Source organism: Pteropus vampyrus, unplaced genomic scaffold (genome assembly GCF_000151845.1).
Source record: "Pteropus vampyrus isolate Shadow unplaced genomic scaffold, Pvam_2.0 Scaffold172, whole genome shotgun sequence".
In the NCBI taxonomy this organism is placed as follows: Eukaryota; Metazoa; Chordata; class Mammalia; order Chiroptera; family Pteropodidae; genus Pteropus; species Pteropus vampyrus.
In genome coordinates this window covers 1,128,273-1,145,477 of record NW_011888953.1, presented here as the reverse complement: position 1 = coordinate 1,145,477, position 17,205 = coordinate 1,128,273, and the positions used below count along the sequence as shown (strand labels likewise).

General features: G+C 34.6%; 1 protein-coding gene across 1 annotated transcript in view; it reads right to left on the bottom strand.

Annotated features, from left to right (window-relative positions):
• The window catches only part of C6 (complement C6), a 55,516-nt gene that overhangs the window by 25,880 nt on the left and 12,431 nt on the right, over positions 1–17,205 (bottom strand). The window contains exons 6-9 of the mRNA XM_011370679.1: positions 13,946–14,084; positions 10,591–10,788; positions 5,561–5,801; positions 309–431 (exon numbers count right to left, since the gene is read on the bottom strand). Coding sequence (XP_011368981.1) covers positions 309–431; positions 5,561–5,801; positions 10,591–10,788; positions 13,946–14,084 — 701 coding nt within the window. The remainder of the gene's footprint in view (positions 1–308; positions 432–5,560; positions 5,802–10,590; positions 10,789–13,945; positions 14,085–17,205) is intronic.

The following is a 17,205-nucleotide window of genomic DNA, read 5'->3' as shown; positions in this document are numbered from 1 at the left end:
GAATGGCGGTTTATATATATCATTACTTTGTAAGCTTTTTACATCACAATGTCTAATATTGAATTCAGCCTAAGGGAAGGATCAATGTTAATTAAGTTAAACAACCTAAGTATAAAATAAGAAAACCTTAACCCTTTTAAGTGATACAAATGATATTTTATTTGCGCTCTTTACCACATGTAAGGCTCTGTGATAGATAAATGAAATAAATGAAAGTCGGAGATAACACAGTCATGTGCAATGTGGTACTTGAATTACCATCAGCCTCAGGACACACTGGGTAAGCTGCTAAGAGAGAGTACTGTTACCTTCATATTTCTCTGACATCTTATTAGTGGTACACTTTTCTTTCACGGATTTTTTTGTAAAAAATGCAATGCGTTTCTTTGTTTCAATCCGAACACAATTTCTCATTTGTTTCTCTGTTAAACCTAGGAAATGGAATACAAACAAAAAGCCCTGAGAATGCATCATTGACAATTCAGAGAAGAAAAGAAGAGGCTATAAGCATTTGGGAAGCTACAGATGCTCTGTATCAGCCACCATTTTGTCTAATTCTTATAAGTGTTAATGAATGACAGTTCTTACCTACAGATTCAGTCTTCACAGACCCTGAGACAATTGTGAACGCAAGAGGTATTTATGAATCCCTGCCATCTTTCCCTTCAACACTGGCCCTAGGAAACACATGTGGGGTCACTGTGGCCCATTCCAGGATATCATATTGGCCTTGCCTGTTGCCTACACACAATGAACCTCAAAGCTTGCATATCCTACTGGCCACTGCCACTGTACAGCCTTGCAGATTAAGAGAGAAACATATACTCTGTTTTTGAAGCTTCACTGTCAGACCTTCTTTCCGGGTCACAGGTGATTCTGTGAGACCTCAGTTCACTCCACTTTTTCCGCTGTTCGTCACCTAAACTTAAATCTTATTGGTCATCTCTCCTTCCCTGAACACTCATCCTCATATTTATTCAGGCTTCCTCTCCCTGGCTCAGTTGCTTACTCCACCTCTACCTCCCAAACTCTTTTGTTTTGCTCTCAGAAATTCTGACTTTTGACCTATGAACTCTACTTTTCAACATCCTCACTGACTGTTCTCTCGCTCTCCTTATTATTATTTAAGCTTGTACTTGTCTTTCCAGTTGTCACCGAGGAAAGTTGGTACTGCCTCATTCCCAGTCCCTTCAGGTGTGGGAGCTGGGGTTGCTGACATCGTCCCAGTTTCCCAGTGATGCTTCTCCACAGTTTTATGTCTTGCAAAAGCCCTGATGCTCTGAGGCTCAGGTCACCCAGTTCTAATACTTTTAGTCCTCATTGTTCTTGCCTTTTACCAAACTTTCAAGCATTATTTGTTGGAGATTTTGACATCTGAATCACTCTTTCCCTCCACAATGCTTGCCATTATTCTCAGTGATTTCAAAAATCTATGCAGATGTCAGGGATTGAGTGGGACTGAGTACAGGGAAATAGGTCTGTCTACTTGTAGGCTGAGTTGGTACTGCCTATCTGGGGTGACTTGAGGAGAATCAATATTTCATTTTTCTTAACCGCTTCCCAAGCCACCTGACCTGCTACCTGAAATATCAAAATTAGAATTCAGTTTTTTTGATGTTTAGTTAAAAGTTGCCTTGCAAAACACAAGCACAGAAGAGAGCTCTTACTATCAGCTCTTAAGCCTTAATGCAATTTATCAAATACTGATGATATTTAGGTCTGCAGGTTACAATAGGCAGGGAAGGGTATGTTTAGAGCTTGAGGCAGAGTTTAGTGTGATGCTGAAACTGAAACCTAAAGGCAGAGATCACCGAGAAAGGAGGCTAAGTAGATGCGGGTGGGGTCTGCCCACTTCAGTTTTCTCAATAGTTTTTTCAATAGTTTGACACATTTAAAGAGATGCATTATAAGTTGGATGTCAAAAATTCTTAATTTGAAGTCCTCATGTTTATCTTGTATCTTGAACTTAAAAAAAAAAAGACGGCTATTTTGATCAGGCTGAATAAATACGAGTCATTTTTTTCCTGGTAGTATTGTTCTTATAAGTGGGTCAGTCAAATGTTTAGGATATGTTAAGAATTTAATGCTTCTACGGCATATAACCCCCATCTTTTCTTATTCTTTCATTTGGTTTTTATTATCTGTAAGTGAAAATTACATTTTATTTGTCTAATTCATTAATTATAACATAATTAATTAACCATAAGCTTAGTTAATTTCATCTCCTGAGGATTAGAGGAGAATCTTTGAAGATTTGAATGAACAATCCCTCTTATGAGCTATGGTATCTCATCAACCAGCCATGGTGTTGGTCAGACAATGATTAAAATATCAAGGCTTTATCAGTGAATTTCTACACAAGATTTTTCTTCCCTCAGTATATCCTATAGCTTGCTGCCTGACCTCTATCCACATTGACGAAGAGTTGTTTAATGCTGTAGCACTGAGCCCCTCAACCTGAGTGTCCCTCTAATGTGGCACGGGGATGAATATTTTGGAAATGTCCGCAGCTATTCTGACTGGGCAAAGGTCAATAATGTTAATCAAAAATGTCATACTGATAAATAGTGGAACAATTAATTTTTCTCTTCAAATTCAGAACAGAAAATGACTTTAAAACAAAAGGAGTTTAAAATTACCACCTTGCATTTTATGATATTTTAATCATTTAATGTTTTCACTGTCTTCCTGAAATTCTTTTCACTTTGCACAGTGAAGCAATTACAACTTTTTTTTTACATGAGTACTTATTCCCCCCCCCATTTTTACCATCTAGTAACCACATATTCTTTATTAAGCTTTCATCACCACCACTTTTCTGACCCCTGAGTCCTTCTGTGATTTTTGTTAAGATCTGTTTTGCCATTAACACTCTATTACATTATGTTATGCCTAAGTTTGCATTTATTTTGAATTTAACTTGCTTGAGATTGGTTATGCTTCCTGAATTTTAAGAGTCCTATGTCCCTTAATTACGGAAAGTTTAGAAGCATCACCCCTCTCAATATGACTCTTCCCTCATTCTCTCTTCTTCTCATTCTGAAACTCTAATTATGCTATTATACCTTATTCTGCCTGCTATTCTTTTCCTTTCATATTTTCCATTTCTTGCTTTCTCTGTTATAAATTCTGGGTAATTTACTGTTATACCTTCAATTTATGAATCCCCTTATACGTTGTGTCTAATCTACTGTTTAACCCATCTCATCCATTACGATTTTTTTAAAAATTAATATTAGTTTCAGGTATACAGCACAACGGTTAGACATTTATATAATTTATGAAATGATCCCCCACCCCCAATTATTCTAGTACCCACGTGACACTATATATTGCCTGCAATGATAACTTTTATTTAAGATTTTTAAATTGCCTATGGGATAGTGAATAATAGAGAAATATATCAATGGATGCAAATAAAAAGCACTATGGAATATTCAAGTTATTTTTTCAAAATTAATGGCAAGAGACATGATTCTTATTGAATAAAGCAAACAAAAACTAAGCTTATACTCTAGTTCCATGTTATGGCTAAATAAAGGGAGAAGGAATAGGAAGAGAGAAAAAGAAGGAGGCCAGAATATAAATTCATCTAGAGAGTGGGCAAAAACAGGTAAGCACACCTGCTGGAGAATTCCATTTCATTGAGACTTGTTTCTGTCTGCATGTGCTTCATCTTAACCATAATTAAAATTGTGCACCAATATTATTATTGTGACACAGAGAAATAAATATATATACCCATTGAACACAAAATATATATTACATATAAGAATATTGCATATAAGAATCTGGTTTATTGACTATATTGAATATACATATATACATACTATAAATGCCATATATATAGCATGTATGTGTATATGTATGTAGGTGTGTATGGTTATATATTTTTAGCTTCCTATCATATCTCAAACACCCTTTCATTCCTTTATTATGTGTATCTCATTGTCTGTCAGTCTCTATCTCCATTTATAGAGAGATGGAAGGCGAGACCATTCCAGAAAGGAAGTATGGCCCATCACTCTTCATTTGGTTATGGGATTTCAACTCTTAAAATGCCTGATGGTTAATAAAAGATTCACATCATTCTTTAACTGACTTGATCTCTAAGCCCTCAGAGGCTTTGCTCTGAATGCATGATGAGTATAGCTCATCATGTGAGAAATTATTCTCTGGATTACAGCAGCGGTGACCAGAATAATTTCATCCCAAAGGCGAGATGAAACCAAGTCAAGGGCCAGAGATTTCCCCCAACCATTTTTGCTCAGCATTAATGTTGATGCTATTTTCAGTGACAGAAGACAGCAAATTCATCACTCAAACATTGCTCCAGTGGGAAAGATAACTGAAAGGAACATAAGGGTTAGGTGGCGTAGAAAGTTCATCAGCATAGATCTGTCTGTTTTAGTAATTCTGTCAGGTGAAATATTTTTAAGACCCTCTTACTGAAAGTCTTTCTCAAAGACATTTATCCCATCTACCCTCTCAGGAAGAAGATCATAAGGGCTACTTGGTCATTTAAAGTGTGGAAGGACTCAGGGCAGCCACATTAAACATTAGTACTTGCCATATGAGATGTAAGAACAGAGGGACTGATGCTCCATTGATCCCAGGGTTGGCTTGATATTGTCTTTTAAAATAAATTGCTGGTTTCCTTTATATAAAAGTTATATGACTAAGAATTATGGTTTATTCGGGAGGAATTGGTCAGCTGGGTTCTGGTTACCATTCAGTTCCTAACCAGGTTCTCAAGTGACATATGATAGAATCATTGTAAGAACCCTGTGTCATTTCACACAGGAGTCTGAAGACAAGTTATTCCAAAGGTGCTTAAGCTGTAATAATAATTAATATTGGCAATTAAAGATAATACTTAAGAAACCAAGATTTATTTATAAACTAAGGTTTATATTATTAGTTTATATATAAGCAGGAAACATCACTAATTATATATCAAGATATAAAGTTGCAACCTTTCCTTAAATAAAGTGCTTCTCATCTGGTTTTAAGTTTTATCCCTAGTAGATTCGTATCTGGCCCACATTCCCTTACTCCCTTGTCAAGGCCTTAATTGTGCTTTCATCTTAGGCCCTTGGCTTTCAGCTAAAAATCATTAAAAGAAGACTTCTAGTGAATTTGTTATAATTATTGTTCTCTAAAATTATTATTGCTTATAAAAAATGCTATAAGTAAACTGTCTTTTAGAATTTAGTTCCATAACAAATTTTGTTTTCCTTAGAGTAATAGCATGCATCTCTCTTTTGAGGTCACTACTGTGTAGTTTATGATGTTCCTAGATGTCAGGAAATTCAGAAACAAATCTGATGAACCATCAAAGAGGTTAAGTGTATTTATTTTTCCTTCTCTTTTGGTCAAAATTTCCTATTTTTGTTTTGTTTACTTGAGTGTGTCTTTTCTAGGTATTCTTCATATCATTTTAGAAATAAAGCAGGGTCTAAACAGAGTTAATAAAAAGAATTAAAATGACAGAATAAGAGAAGAAAATGTTACATATTATGGGATCAGTTTTAAAAAATGAGGGCTGAAGAAAGCATACCTGAGTTCTTTAGTTCCTCACTGCTAAATTGATAGAGGAGGTCATACACGCCCCCGAGGGAGCCAGAGGTGAAATAGTGAGTCCCAAAGTCATCAAATATCCGGCTATACAGAGCATAGTTGTACTCTAGAGGCAGATGGTTAAGTGATTTCAAAAAGACATCAGAAAGCTGCAGATCTTTACTTTTCATTGTGAAGTTTAAGACTTTTATCGCTTTATGGATCCTAATAAAACTAGAATCCTAAATGCAAGAGGAAAAAAGAATTAAAAAAAGGTTGATTAAAGGTAGTGAAAGCTTAAGGTATCAAGTGCTTAAATGTCATCTATTTATCATTAGCTTCATTCCAACCTACTATTGCAACAATTTTAACTCTCTATTGCATGTTCTCACATACAAAATTATAATTTTTATTTTATTTTCTAATACCTTTTCCTGAGTTGTTCAAAGTGCTAAATAGATAAGATTATCTCAATAATGTAAACTGTGTGACTAAGGTATATATTCTCTATCAAAAAGAGATCAATTTTCAGAAAAGTAAATCTTTTTCTCTCGACTGCCAATTATGGCTACATTTCTACTGAGTTTTTATTTAGAAAGCCTTGCTATTGCGAATAATTGAAAATGGATTGTGCAAATTTTTAATTGAAAATTGTGCAACTTAGATTTAAGTCATAGCTTTGTCACTAACTGGGAAAAAACATCTAAATTCTCTAAGCCTCGGTTTGTGAAATGTCACCTGTGTACAGATGAGGGCTGTGTAATGGGTGACATTTCGTACCTCTTTTAACATAGTATCAAACAAAATGCTATGATTTAAAATTACTTAGAGGGTAAAATTAACCAAAATTATTTATATTCCCTCTCCTCCAGCCATAAATAAGCAAGAATATTTGTTGGAAGGTTTTTAAAAATTGTTTCTTGCTATGCTAGGTTATTTTAGGATTAGATGCTTTTATGCCTAAATCTCATTTCATGAAATTGTCCTACATAGCCACTGAGTTTTATAAGTATATCCATGTAACTGTTCTTTAAAAAAATTTTTATATGCTTTATCCGATCTCTCAATTTTAGCAAACTGCAGTGTTTAAGTAATAGAAACAGAGGAGCATATTTTAGCAAAAGAACTTTTTTATAGCTGTAAATCATTAACTAGCTATCACCCTGTATGCTATAATTATGGCACAAAATTACTGCTAAAACAAAAGGAAAACAATAATCACAAGTGTTGAAAAAGAGTCATCATTCACCCTCTCTCCCTCTTTCTTTGCCTTTCTTATTTCCTCTCTCTTTCTCCCCCTCCTTTCTTTTTACCTTTTGTCTTCAATACATTTATTGCTCAACTATCTCAGGTGCTGTAAACACAGCAGTGAACAAGGCAGACAAAGTTCATGCCTTTGTGGAGTTTACATTTTAAGTGTCCATTAACTCTATTTTTAAGTTCAATACTTGAATTTTGTCATAGAACCATGGCTTTTGTTGGAGGAGCATTGTGCTTTTAATAAGAAGTATAATTACTCCCTGAGTATCTGAAATGCCTATATAGACATGGAGGTTGAAATGGGTGGTTTGAAATTTCCAGATTGCTTTTAAAACTAAGTTGTGAAAAATACAAATAAAATTTTGGCAATTCGGCTTAGCACAAGTACCTCCATGATGTTCCACTTGTCAGTGCACGATGGCTGAAATTGGCTATTTCACACTAAAAAATTACATGACAGTAGGTTCTTAACCATGTATGACTTATTTTAACATTCTATGAGAACTTGCTTTAATTAACCACCTTTTTGTGGGTTCAATTTTGTAAACAAAATCAGAAAAGCACTGAATCTTACTGAGAAGACTGATGTTTTGACTTTGAAACAGACTATGTGCCCAACGAATATCTTTAGTCAGATTGTGATTGACAAAATTAACAAATAAAGCATTAAGCTTCGTTGATGGGCTTGGATTGATTTTCAAATTTGTGGTACCTTGTTTTCAATATTTGAAGACTAAGAAAGTTTACAGTAGCAGTTTCTCTTTGGACTGAGATTTTTCTTATTATGTTCAGATTTAATAAAAAAACAACAGTCATGGTATTGGGTCGGACCATATGAAGTTAACGATTTTGTAAGTCAAAAATGGTTGACCACTAGTCTATTGTCCAGAGGGGAGCGGAGAGGCGGGAGGGGGAAGTAGATGGGGTAAAGGGTGTCAAATATGTGGTGACAGAAAAAAATCTGACTATGGGAGGTGAACACACAATGTAAATATATGTATATGCCTTACTTTTAAAGTGTACAGTGGAAACTTATTGGATTTCATTAACCAATGTCGCCAGAAAAAAAAATAATTAATTTAAAAAAATGGTTGAATGTCAGAAGTTTTACATGTTTCAGTCTAATACTGTGAATAGCCTTAAGTGCTTTCACTTTAGGACAAACTATTAGAGGATCAAAAAAAGCTGTTTACCTACAGATAAGGGTTCTACAAGTGTTTTCCAGTATGTCTGAAACATTTATAAACCAATTTATAAATCGAGCAGATCTTAGTGTTGAGAATGATATGTACATTCATACATACTTATGTATGTACATACATACGTACATACGTACACACAATCTTTCGACATCTCCATTTCTTTCCCTATCTTTGTCTATATTTTTATGCAGTTATTTCTAATCCCAAACACGATATCAGAGGGAGCCGGGGGACTTAAAAAAAAATGAAGCCAGAATCATGTGCCCAACTCTGGAAATTAAGGAAAAGACCTGGGGATGGACGTGGTGGTGATTGATGATGTAGTTTTACTTCCTAGTATTTCTGATACTAACTTGCTTAAGAATATAATTTGGTAAATTTGAGGGACACTAAATGAACCATAACAATTCAAACTGAATAAGCAATCTTTGTTTAAAAGGAATCTATTTTATTCTCATTTTTTCATATGTTCATATCATCAGAGCTGTACTCTTTTCACAGTTTGTTGAAATTATGAATAATTGAATGAATAAGCAAATAGCTTAAAGTGTAACGTAGTAGATAAGAATAGTAGACAAAAGTCAGAAAAACTGATTTCAGTCCTCAACTCTAGCATTTACTCACTGTAACATCACAGGAGCCACTTAGCTTCTCGGACTTTAGTGTCATGCCTGACACATTAGGTATTTGACAAATGTGTGTTGAATTGAAAATAAATATATGGACTATTTATGTGCAAAACAGTATAAAAACTATCTACTCTGATTACTTCTTAAGTTTCTTTTGAAGATAAATGAAATACTTAGGAAATTTATCCATATAGTGCTATACGGTCTCATATTTATATGTGTATGAATAAATTAATATATAAAAATGTGAGGGGCATTATGGTAAAAGCAGGAGCCCTAAAATGGTGCCCTCCAGGTGTTGGTCTCATTGTTTCCAGCATTGGTATCTCTATTCTTTTCACTTCTCCTCTGAAAATCTATGATTCAAGACTCAGTCCCCCCATTCATCTCTTTGCAAGGAACAAATATTACTTAGAGTGACAGTTGTAGTGAGGAACAGATACTATTTTAAAATAAACCTGTAAATGTTTAAAAATATCTAATGGAAAATTTAACCCCTAAAGCGTTTAAGAGTTGGAAGGCATATCCGGGAGATTTAACTTGCAAATATAAGGAGAAAAAGGAATAGATGAAGAAAGATTAATGGATAAAGATGTATCTTTACATATTAAAAGAGTTTCATAATTCCCTGGCAAGATTAATGGAAACAATCCAACACTTAAACATAACCTAAATTCTAAGCATAAAAAAATTATAAATTTCCAGACAAAACAAAACAAAGAAAATCAGCTTTACATGAAACAATGGAAATTAGGAAACAGTGGAATATAACATCTACTGACCATCAAGAGAAGAAGACTAATATCCAAGATTCCATATCAGCCAAGATATTCTTTACCCTTATTGCTCAGGGAAAATGTAGGCATTTTTAGATACACTATAAGAATTTAGGAAATATATTTTGCATGCATCCTACCTGAGGTAAATACTAAAAATATGACAATTAAATGGGACAAGAAAGGGAAGATGAGAGGAGAGAAAATGGTGATGAGTAAATAGAAAATATACATATGTGCGCACACACATATACCTGCAAATACATATGTAAAATACAAAAAAAATTTTTAACTTGGAATTTAGAAGTGTTATGTGAGGAATCTTTAAATAGAGAAGACAAGAGTCAGAATAAAATACAGATGAACATATCTAACATAAAAGCAAATATAAAACAATCTTTATGGAACACAAAGGCTTTGAACTATCTCAACAAAATTGAGGTTTTGGAGGCCTGTGATGATAGTGGTGGGGGAGTAGAGAGCATGTGTTTTCTCAAGGAGATAGTGAAAATGGGATGTGGAGAATAGGTAAGTAAAAAAATCTCTTTTGAGGGAGGCTATAGATATTATGTAATGTGATACAGAAAAACATAGATATAATTATGCTCTATGACTAGAGAAAGGTAACTAGAAGGAGAATTTGAAATTTTAGTAGAACTTCTAAAATGACCAAAAGGATGAGAAAGGTAGATAGAAATATGATAAAGATAGCAAAAGTAAAAAAATAGGAAACAGCAACCAAGTGAAATGAGTAAGAAAAATTAAAGATAGGAGAAAAATGGTCAAGTATTTCAGTGAGTATACTAAACATAAGTTGACTAAATTTTCCTAGCAAAGACCTGAGACTGTTAGTTTACATTTAAAAAGCAACGTTCTGTTACATGTGGTTCATAAGAAATATGTACACCTAAAACAATAAGATAAAGAAATCAAAACAACCATAAACACAGTTAAATGCATGCAGAACGGAAGCATCATTAGACATATTATGTCTATAAATTTTGAAGTGGGATAAAACAACAACAACAAAAACCCTAAAGGTATTTAAATAGGAATTAGAAATCCTGACCTGAGATCAAAACTCTCCCCTTCTTGTTGCATGACTGCTGGAACTGGTATTAATTTTCAGAAAAGCATAAAAAGATCAGGAACCATTTTTATTACCTTTTTGTGGGAGGCTTCAATGGCTTGTTTGAAGGCAGAATTATGGTTAGAGGAGTGACTGCTCGATGAGGAATAAAAAATTGACCCATGATGATGGTTCTGTTGGCCCAGATCTAAACTGTGTTCATCTTTATTCTCTTTAAAAGGAATTAAATCCTTAAAAAAATCTGTTTCCAGTTCATCTTCTTTAGTTTCTACCTGGAAAAAAATCCATATGAAATAAAACAGAATTTATGAAATACTGGAGTTACTTGTGAAGATCTAACGCAATGATCATTCATTTATAAATTCAGTAAATGCTTATTGAGGACCCATTTTGCTAGCGAACAAGGAATAATGTAAATTCCTGCACTCAGAGAGTCAACAATTTAGTTAGAGAGAAAGATAATCACAGACACTTAATTCAATCTGTGATGTTTTGTGCTTCCAATGGAATTGCCACAAATAACTGTAAAACCCAGAGAGACAATACCAAGAAAGTCTAGCTCAAGGAAATGACTCCTAAGCTGAGACTTAATGGGGTAATAAACAACAAGGACTATTTTCAGTCTGCCTGTGAATTTGATGCAGTTTGCAATCTAATTTAAGATATAGTTCAGAAAATTAAGGCCTAGAAAAGGAGAAGAAAGTCCTATCTGACCCTACTCTGAAACCATCTTCATCCCTTCAGCTTATTCAGTATTGGGCATCAGCACTCTACTGGCCATGTCTGCAAGGCAGAAGCAAATAATCAATTGATTCTGCCTTGTGGGTGGTTATTAGTCTTCACTGACTTGGTCTAGGAAGAAGAGAAAATGCCATTGGGACGTGACTTGAGTTGAGTGGAGCCAGATTTAAGTACAAGGTAAATCCTTGTAATGGTTATGCTAGTAAGAAGAGAACAATGGACAAATTTTTTAAAAGTTGCAAAGCAATTGATTGAAGAGTACTTCTTTATGTTAAAGATGCTTATCCGGTTTGCAATGGAAAAATCTTTTTGTTTTAAAATATTCAGTATTAAAATATACCGCGAGGCAAACCACATGTCACAATTAAATAGCTTGCACAATTAGTCAAGCAAAGACAAAATAATCCAGCCGCAAAAGAATCTTTCTCAACAGTAAAATACAGTCAAAAGTTTAGTGTTACTTTTAGATATTGTAGTGCATGCTAGTTAGCTTTTAAAATATCTACGAATAAGTTAACAATGAAGCGATACAATCATATTTAAATATAGTTGCTGAAATTTCTTTACTACTTTTCTAAAAAACTCAAACTACAAATATTTTGCTTTATGAATTAGCTCTCACACAAGAAAAAATGTGTCAGCTTACAGAAAAATATATTAACATGTAAAGAAGGGGGTTTGGGTATCCTGAGCAGAAAAACTCAGAGAAAAATCTGACCATGTACATTAGAGGGCAGGTTTACAGGTGAGCAGTGCTTAAAAATTAGATTGAACTGGGAAACTGGGGCCAAGCCTTGTAGGCCCTGCTAAAAGATTTGGATTGAATTCTAAAAGCAAGCTTTTCTATATAATAAGTTCTTTAAAAATATGAATTAAATGAATGAAAAATTGGGGATGTTACCATTACATTTGTGTTTTGCAAAGATCACGTGAACTATTGCTGCACAACTCTGAGAAAGTTCTTTATCTTCAATGAGCTTAAATCTTCTATGAGTAAAGTGGGTATAAATAATTTTCTACCTTCTGGGAAGGTCGTTCTAGGAATTGAGAAAACAGTATGTGCAAGTACTTTGAAAACTCTAAAGTATCTTATAAGTGTGAAATGTTATCCAAGCCCAAATATGCCCTAATTTCAAGAAAGGTTAAGCTTTCTTGCTTGTAAAATTGCATGAAATAGATGCTTGCTGATAATACAGGCAGTATGTTTTTATGTTTGGAAATTATTAAATTCTGAAAGTAAATTTATGGGTTGGTGGCTTAGGACCTAGAAAGCATCCTCCAACAGAACAATATTATATGTAAATATCTGGGTTTTTGCTCTGTCTACAAAGCCTATTCAATACATCTTAAGAGTAGTAACATCGTTGACAGAATTTTTGTTCCTTTGGAATGTCTCTTCTGAGTTCCTATTTAACATAGCGGCAAAACTTTTCCCACCCTCTTTGGTGGTGGTGGAACCTCTGGCATTAGCATCTTCTGGATCTGTGGGGAAATAGTGGGTAATGCCTTTATCTGGTCAGAGGTCACTTGTTACTCTTGTCACTTCTATCTCCTGGCAGGGATGGGGTTTCTTAGGGTATGTCTCCCAAAATGAATTTGAATTTGGCAGTTGGAGCCTAAGGACATTTTCTACACCCATTAATATATATATATAGGTGGCGTTAAATTGAGTTTATATCAAATTGGAAAATGCTTGTATTTGTATATTTATAAAAGTTTTTTTTTAAATGAAGTATCGAATGACTTTTGTTGAACTCATACTATTCATCATGTGGTCTCAGAAATCCTTAGACCTTATGAAATTCTCTCTAGCATGTCAAATTTTATGTATAGATATTACCATTAAAGTTATGTCTTTTCTGTTTTTCTTATCATAAATTAAAAGAAATAGGTTGTTTACTTTAGTTCAATGAGTATGGAGCAATTATCATATGTAAGGAACTGGGCTAGATTCTGGGAGTATGTAGTGTGCTGCTCATTACCACTGAGGAAAACAAATAGAAAACCAAATCAACTAATAGGAATGAAGGTAGGCAGAACTATCCCTATTATACTTAGGTTCATCCTGACTTTTTAGAAGCCAGGCACTGCCTTATGTCTAAATTTAGTGGTTACCTGAGAAAACTAGCAATGGTAGGAGAAACTTCTGAATAAATCAAACCATTTTTTTTTTTTTTAATGTATGTGGGGATATGTTACAGTTTTATGTTCATTGAAGGAAGCATGGACTCTGGAGTTTGGGAAACCTGGGCTCAAGTCTCTTGCTACTTACTAGCTGTATGACTTTGGGCAAATTAATTACCTTAGTTTTTTCATCTCTAAATTGATGATAATGACATTGATTTCATTGGGTTTTGGGAAGATTAAATACCAACACATAATAGGTAATTAAAAATGTTCATTACCACACAATACAATATATATATATGACTTCCTGTTGAAGTATACACTTGAAACTTATTGGATTTTGTCCACCAACATCACCATGATAAACAAAAATAAATAAATAAATAAATAGATAGGTAAATAAATGAACAAATAAATAAATAAATGAAAGCTAAATGGCGTACTAAAAAAGAAAGTCATTATCTTCTTATTCTGTCCCTTCATTAATCACTAATTTTTCATTGGAAATTTAGCTTATAATCACCATTGACATTGGAATGCCGCCATGATAGGCTGTCATACCTCAAAGTTGACATTTTCCAGATTGGCTGAAACACGGTATGGATTACTTTCTCTAATGCTTTTGGCAGTTTTACATATTCCTCCAGTGAAAGAGCTATCAAGGACTTCTCCTTTGGGCTCTCCTGCCAATATATGAAACCTAGAAATAAAGTAATATTCAAGAATTCGATAGATATAGAGCAATCTTTAAAATTTACCTTACTTATATGAAATTCCTCTCTTAGACATTTTTGATTCATGACAAATGACTTGAAGGAAAGCCTGTTTTCTTCTAGCCTATGAGGAAGTATCCAGAAAGGGCTAGAAGCCAAAACTCAGCCCCTCTGTCTCTGTTAGTTCTTTTTATTACACTCATTTAGTCATTCTGGGCTTTCAACATGAAATTCAGGTTTAGAATTATTTTGTAGCTTACAAAAACAGCACAAACTTTGGGAAGTAGCTTATGAAATAAATTATTATATAATAACTAATGCCATTCTAGGTCCACTTCCTTCAATATGATACAGCAAAGGAATTGTTATAGAGAGCTAATGATGAATAGCAATATTTTAATAAAACCGTAATATTATTATTTTTATTAATAGCTAATAATAAATCATTTAAAATTTATTTAATAGATGCTTACATACTATTTACTATAAGTCAAGCACTGTTTGTTCTATATTTAATATTAACATTATATTTATTGACTATTATGATAACCACGTGATATAGAAATAATTATTAGACCCATTTTAGAAATGAGGAAATTGAAACATATACAGATTAATTAGCTTAGCACAAAGTAAGTATTTAAGAAATTGTTTTGTGGTAGATGAAAAACTCTTTCAAGATGATAATAGTTTTCCAAATTCTTATAGATATTAACATGTATCCTGAGGAAAAAAAGTTTTGTGTCAATAAGTTTGATAATGAGGAGATAATAGAAAATATAGATAATGGTCTTTGCCCGCAGTTCCTGGCACAGAGCTACTAAAACTTTTGTAATCTCCTAAGTAATAAAAACACTAAGAGCATCTTTTGTTTTAATATTTGGTCTTTGATCCTGGTTTCTGGCACAGGGCTCCTAAATCTCTTGGAATTTCCTGGGTAATAGCTGTGTCTTTTTTTCTTTTTTAAAAATTATTGATTTTTTAATTACAGTTGACATACAATCTTATTTTAGCTTCAGGTGTACCATATAGAGATTATACATTTATATGCCTTACGAAGTGATCACCCCAATAAGTCTAGTACCCATATGTGCAGTGTCCTTTTCTCTAACGAATTGACTGTTGGTGGGCTCCTGGGTGGGGATTGGTCACCAGAAATACCAAGCCTTGATTTTGAGCTTGGAATTTTCAACCCCACTCTCCATTCTACGGAGAGGGGAGAGGGGCCAGAAATAGAATTAATGATGGATCATGCCTACATGATGAAGCCTCGAAAAAATCCCCAAAGTACAGCTCTCAGGTTGGTGAACACGTGGAGGTGCTGACTGTTCAGGAAGAGCATGGAAGAACATGGAAGCTCGGAGCCCCTTCCCACATACCCTGCCCTACTCATCTCTCTCAACTGGATATTCATCTGCCTCCTTTATCACACCCTTTTATAATAAGCTGGTAAATAGTACATTGTTTTATTGGGTTCTGTGAGCCCTTTTAGCAAATAACTCAAACTTGAGGATGGGCATTGGTGGGAGCCTCCAAATGTATCAGAAGCACAAGTGAAGTGGCATCTGAAGTGGATGGGGCAGTCTTGTGGGACTGAATCTTTAACCTATGGCATCTGACACTATATCTAAGTAGATGGTACCAGAATTGAGTTAAATTGTAGCACATTTCGCTGGTGTTGCAGAGAAATGTTCAGTGCGGGGGAAAATCCCCACACATTTGGTGTCAGAAGTGCTGTGAGTGTGGTAATAGTGCAAGAGTAACAGGTACACAGGAGAAGAACTGGCACGTGAGCTAGATGTCAATAAAGCTGTTAAAAAGGGAGGGCCATTCCTGTGGGTTCTATAAGATGCATCTCATACTCAAATAGCTGCGAACACAATTGGGGGTCTGTTTTCATCCATATTTGAGTTCGTATCAGTGGGTTTTTGAGGGAGGAAGTATGAGGAGCTGGTCTGGGAAGAACTTTCCAAACTATGTAAGTTAGCTTGACAAACACAGGTTTAAAACTCATTCATTTTTGTTCTCTGAGTTAAGAGAAATGAATGAGGAAAAAAGAACTGTTGACCTTACAGTGCCTTATGTTATGTGCTTACGAGTTTATCACAAACAAGAAAGGGCTTAAGAAAAATGGTTCCCAGGTCCTGAGGACGTCGTGAAGGCAGCAGTTGCTTGCAGAGAGCCAGAAGATAAGATTTTCACCAGGTTGCTCTCTGGGCATGCTGGAGGAACCTTTTAGGACTTAGGTCAACTACACAGAAATTTTCAGCCTTATTTTCTTTCTTTCTCTTTGTAGTATTTAAATTGACTTTAAATAGTTTGGTGTTTCAAATACATCATGGATTTTAATATAATAGGTTTCTGAAGGGCTTTTATCTAATTTGGTTTAATGTGTCATCTTTTGTAATTTTCTAATTTAATTAACATTAATATATACATATATAAATATACATGTGTGTGCATGTACATATGTGCATGTGTGTATGCATTTGTACCTTGGCTGAGCCTGAGAAAAAATAAACAGCATGCTAAATTGCCTGATTCTTGCTTCATGTTTAAGACCTGGTGACTGATGTTGGCAACGTAGGAATGTTGTTTTGCCTTATTAAATCCTTTCTTGGAGAGAAAAAGAGGTACAGCCACCTAGGAAGCTACCTTTCATGGGTAAAATGTATCAGAGAGGGGGCAGAGATTCAAAGGCCAGCAGATTAGCAAGAGATTCCCATAAGCAGCTCTCAAAGCTCTCTGTCCTCGGAGAGGCAAAGGGAGGACTGGCTGTGCCGAGCCAGCAGGTTTTGCTCATTTCTGAGAATCCTTGGGACAACAGCTCCACTTGGCAGAGGGCCACACGATCCTTCTGCCAAAGTACACACAGCATGTGGTCCTGCTCATCTGTAACTCTAGATCCTAGACCAACAGAGCAAGAGGTGAGTTATAATGTCACCCCTCATCAATCAGAACATTAGAAAACATGATAATCAGTGGAAGTTTTGCCTGAAGTTTTCTTCCAGAGGAAGGAGAAGAAGGAAGCACATTGATAAGAATATGCTGTCAAAACATTGTCATTGAAATCAACTCTAATTAGGAATTTTTAGGACAGAACCTCAA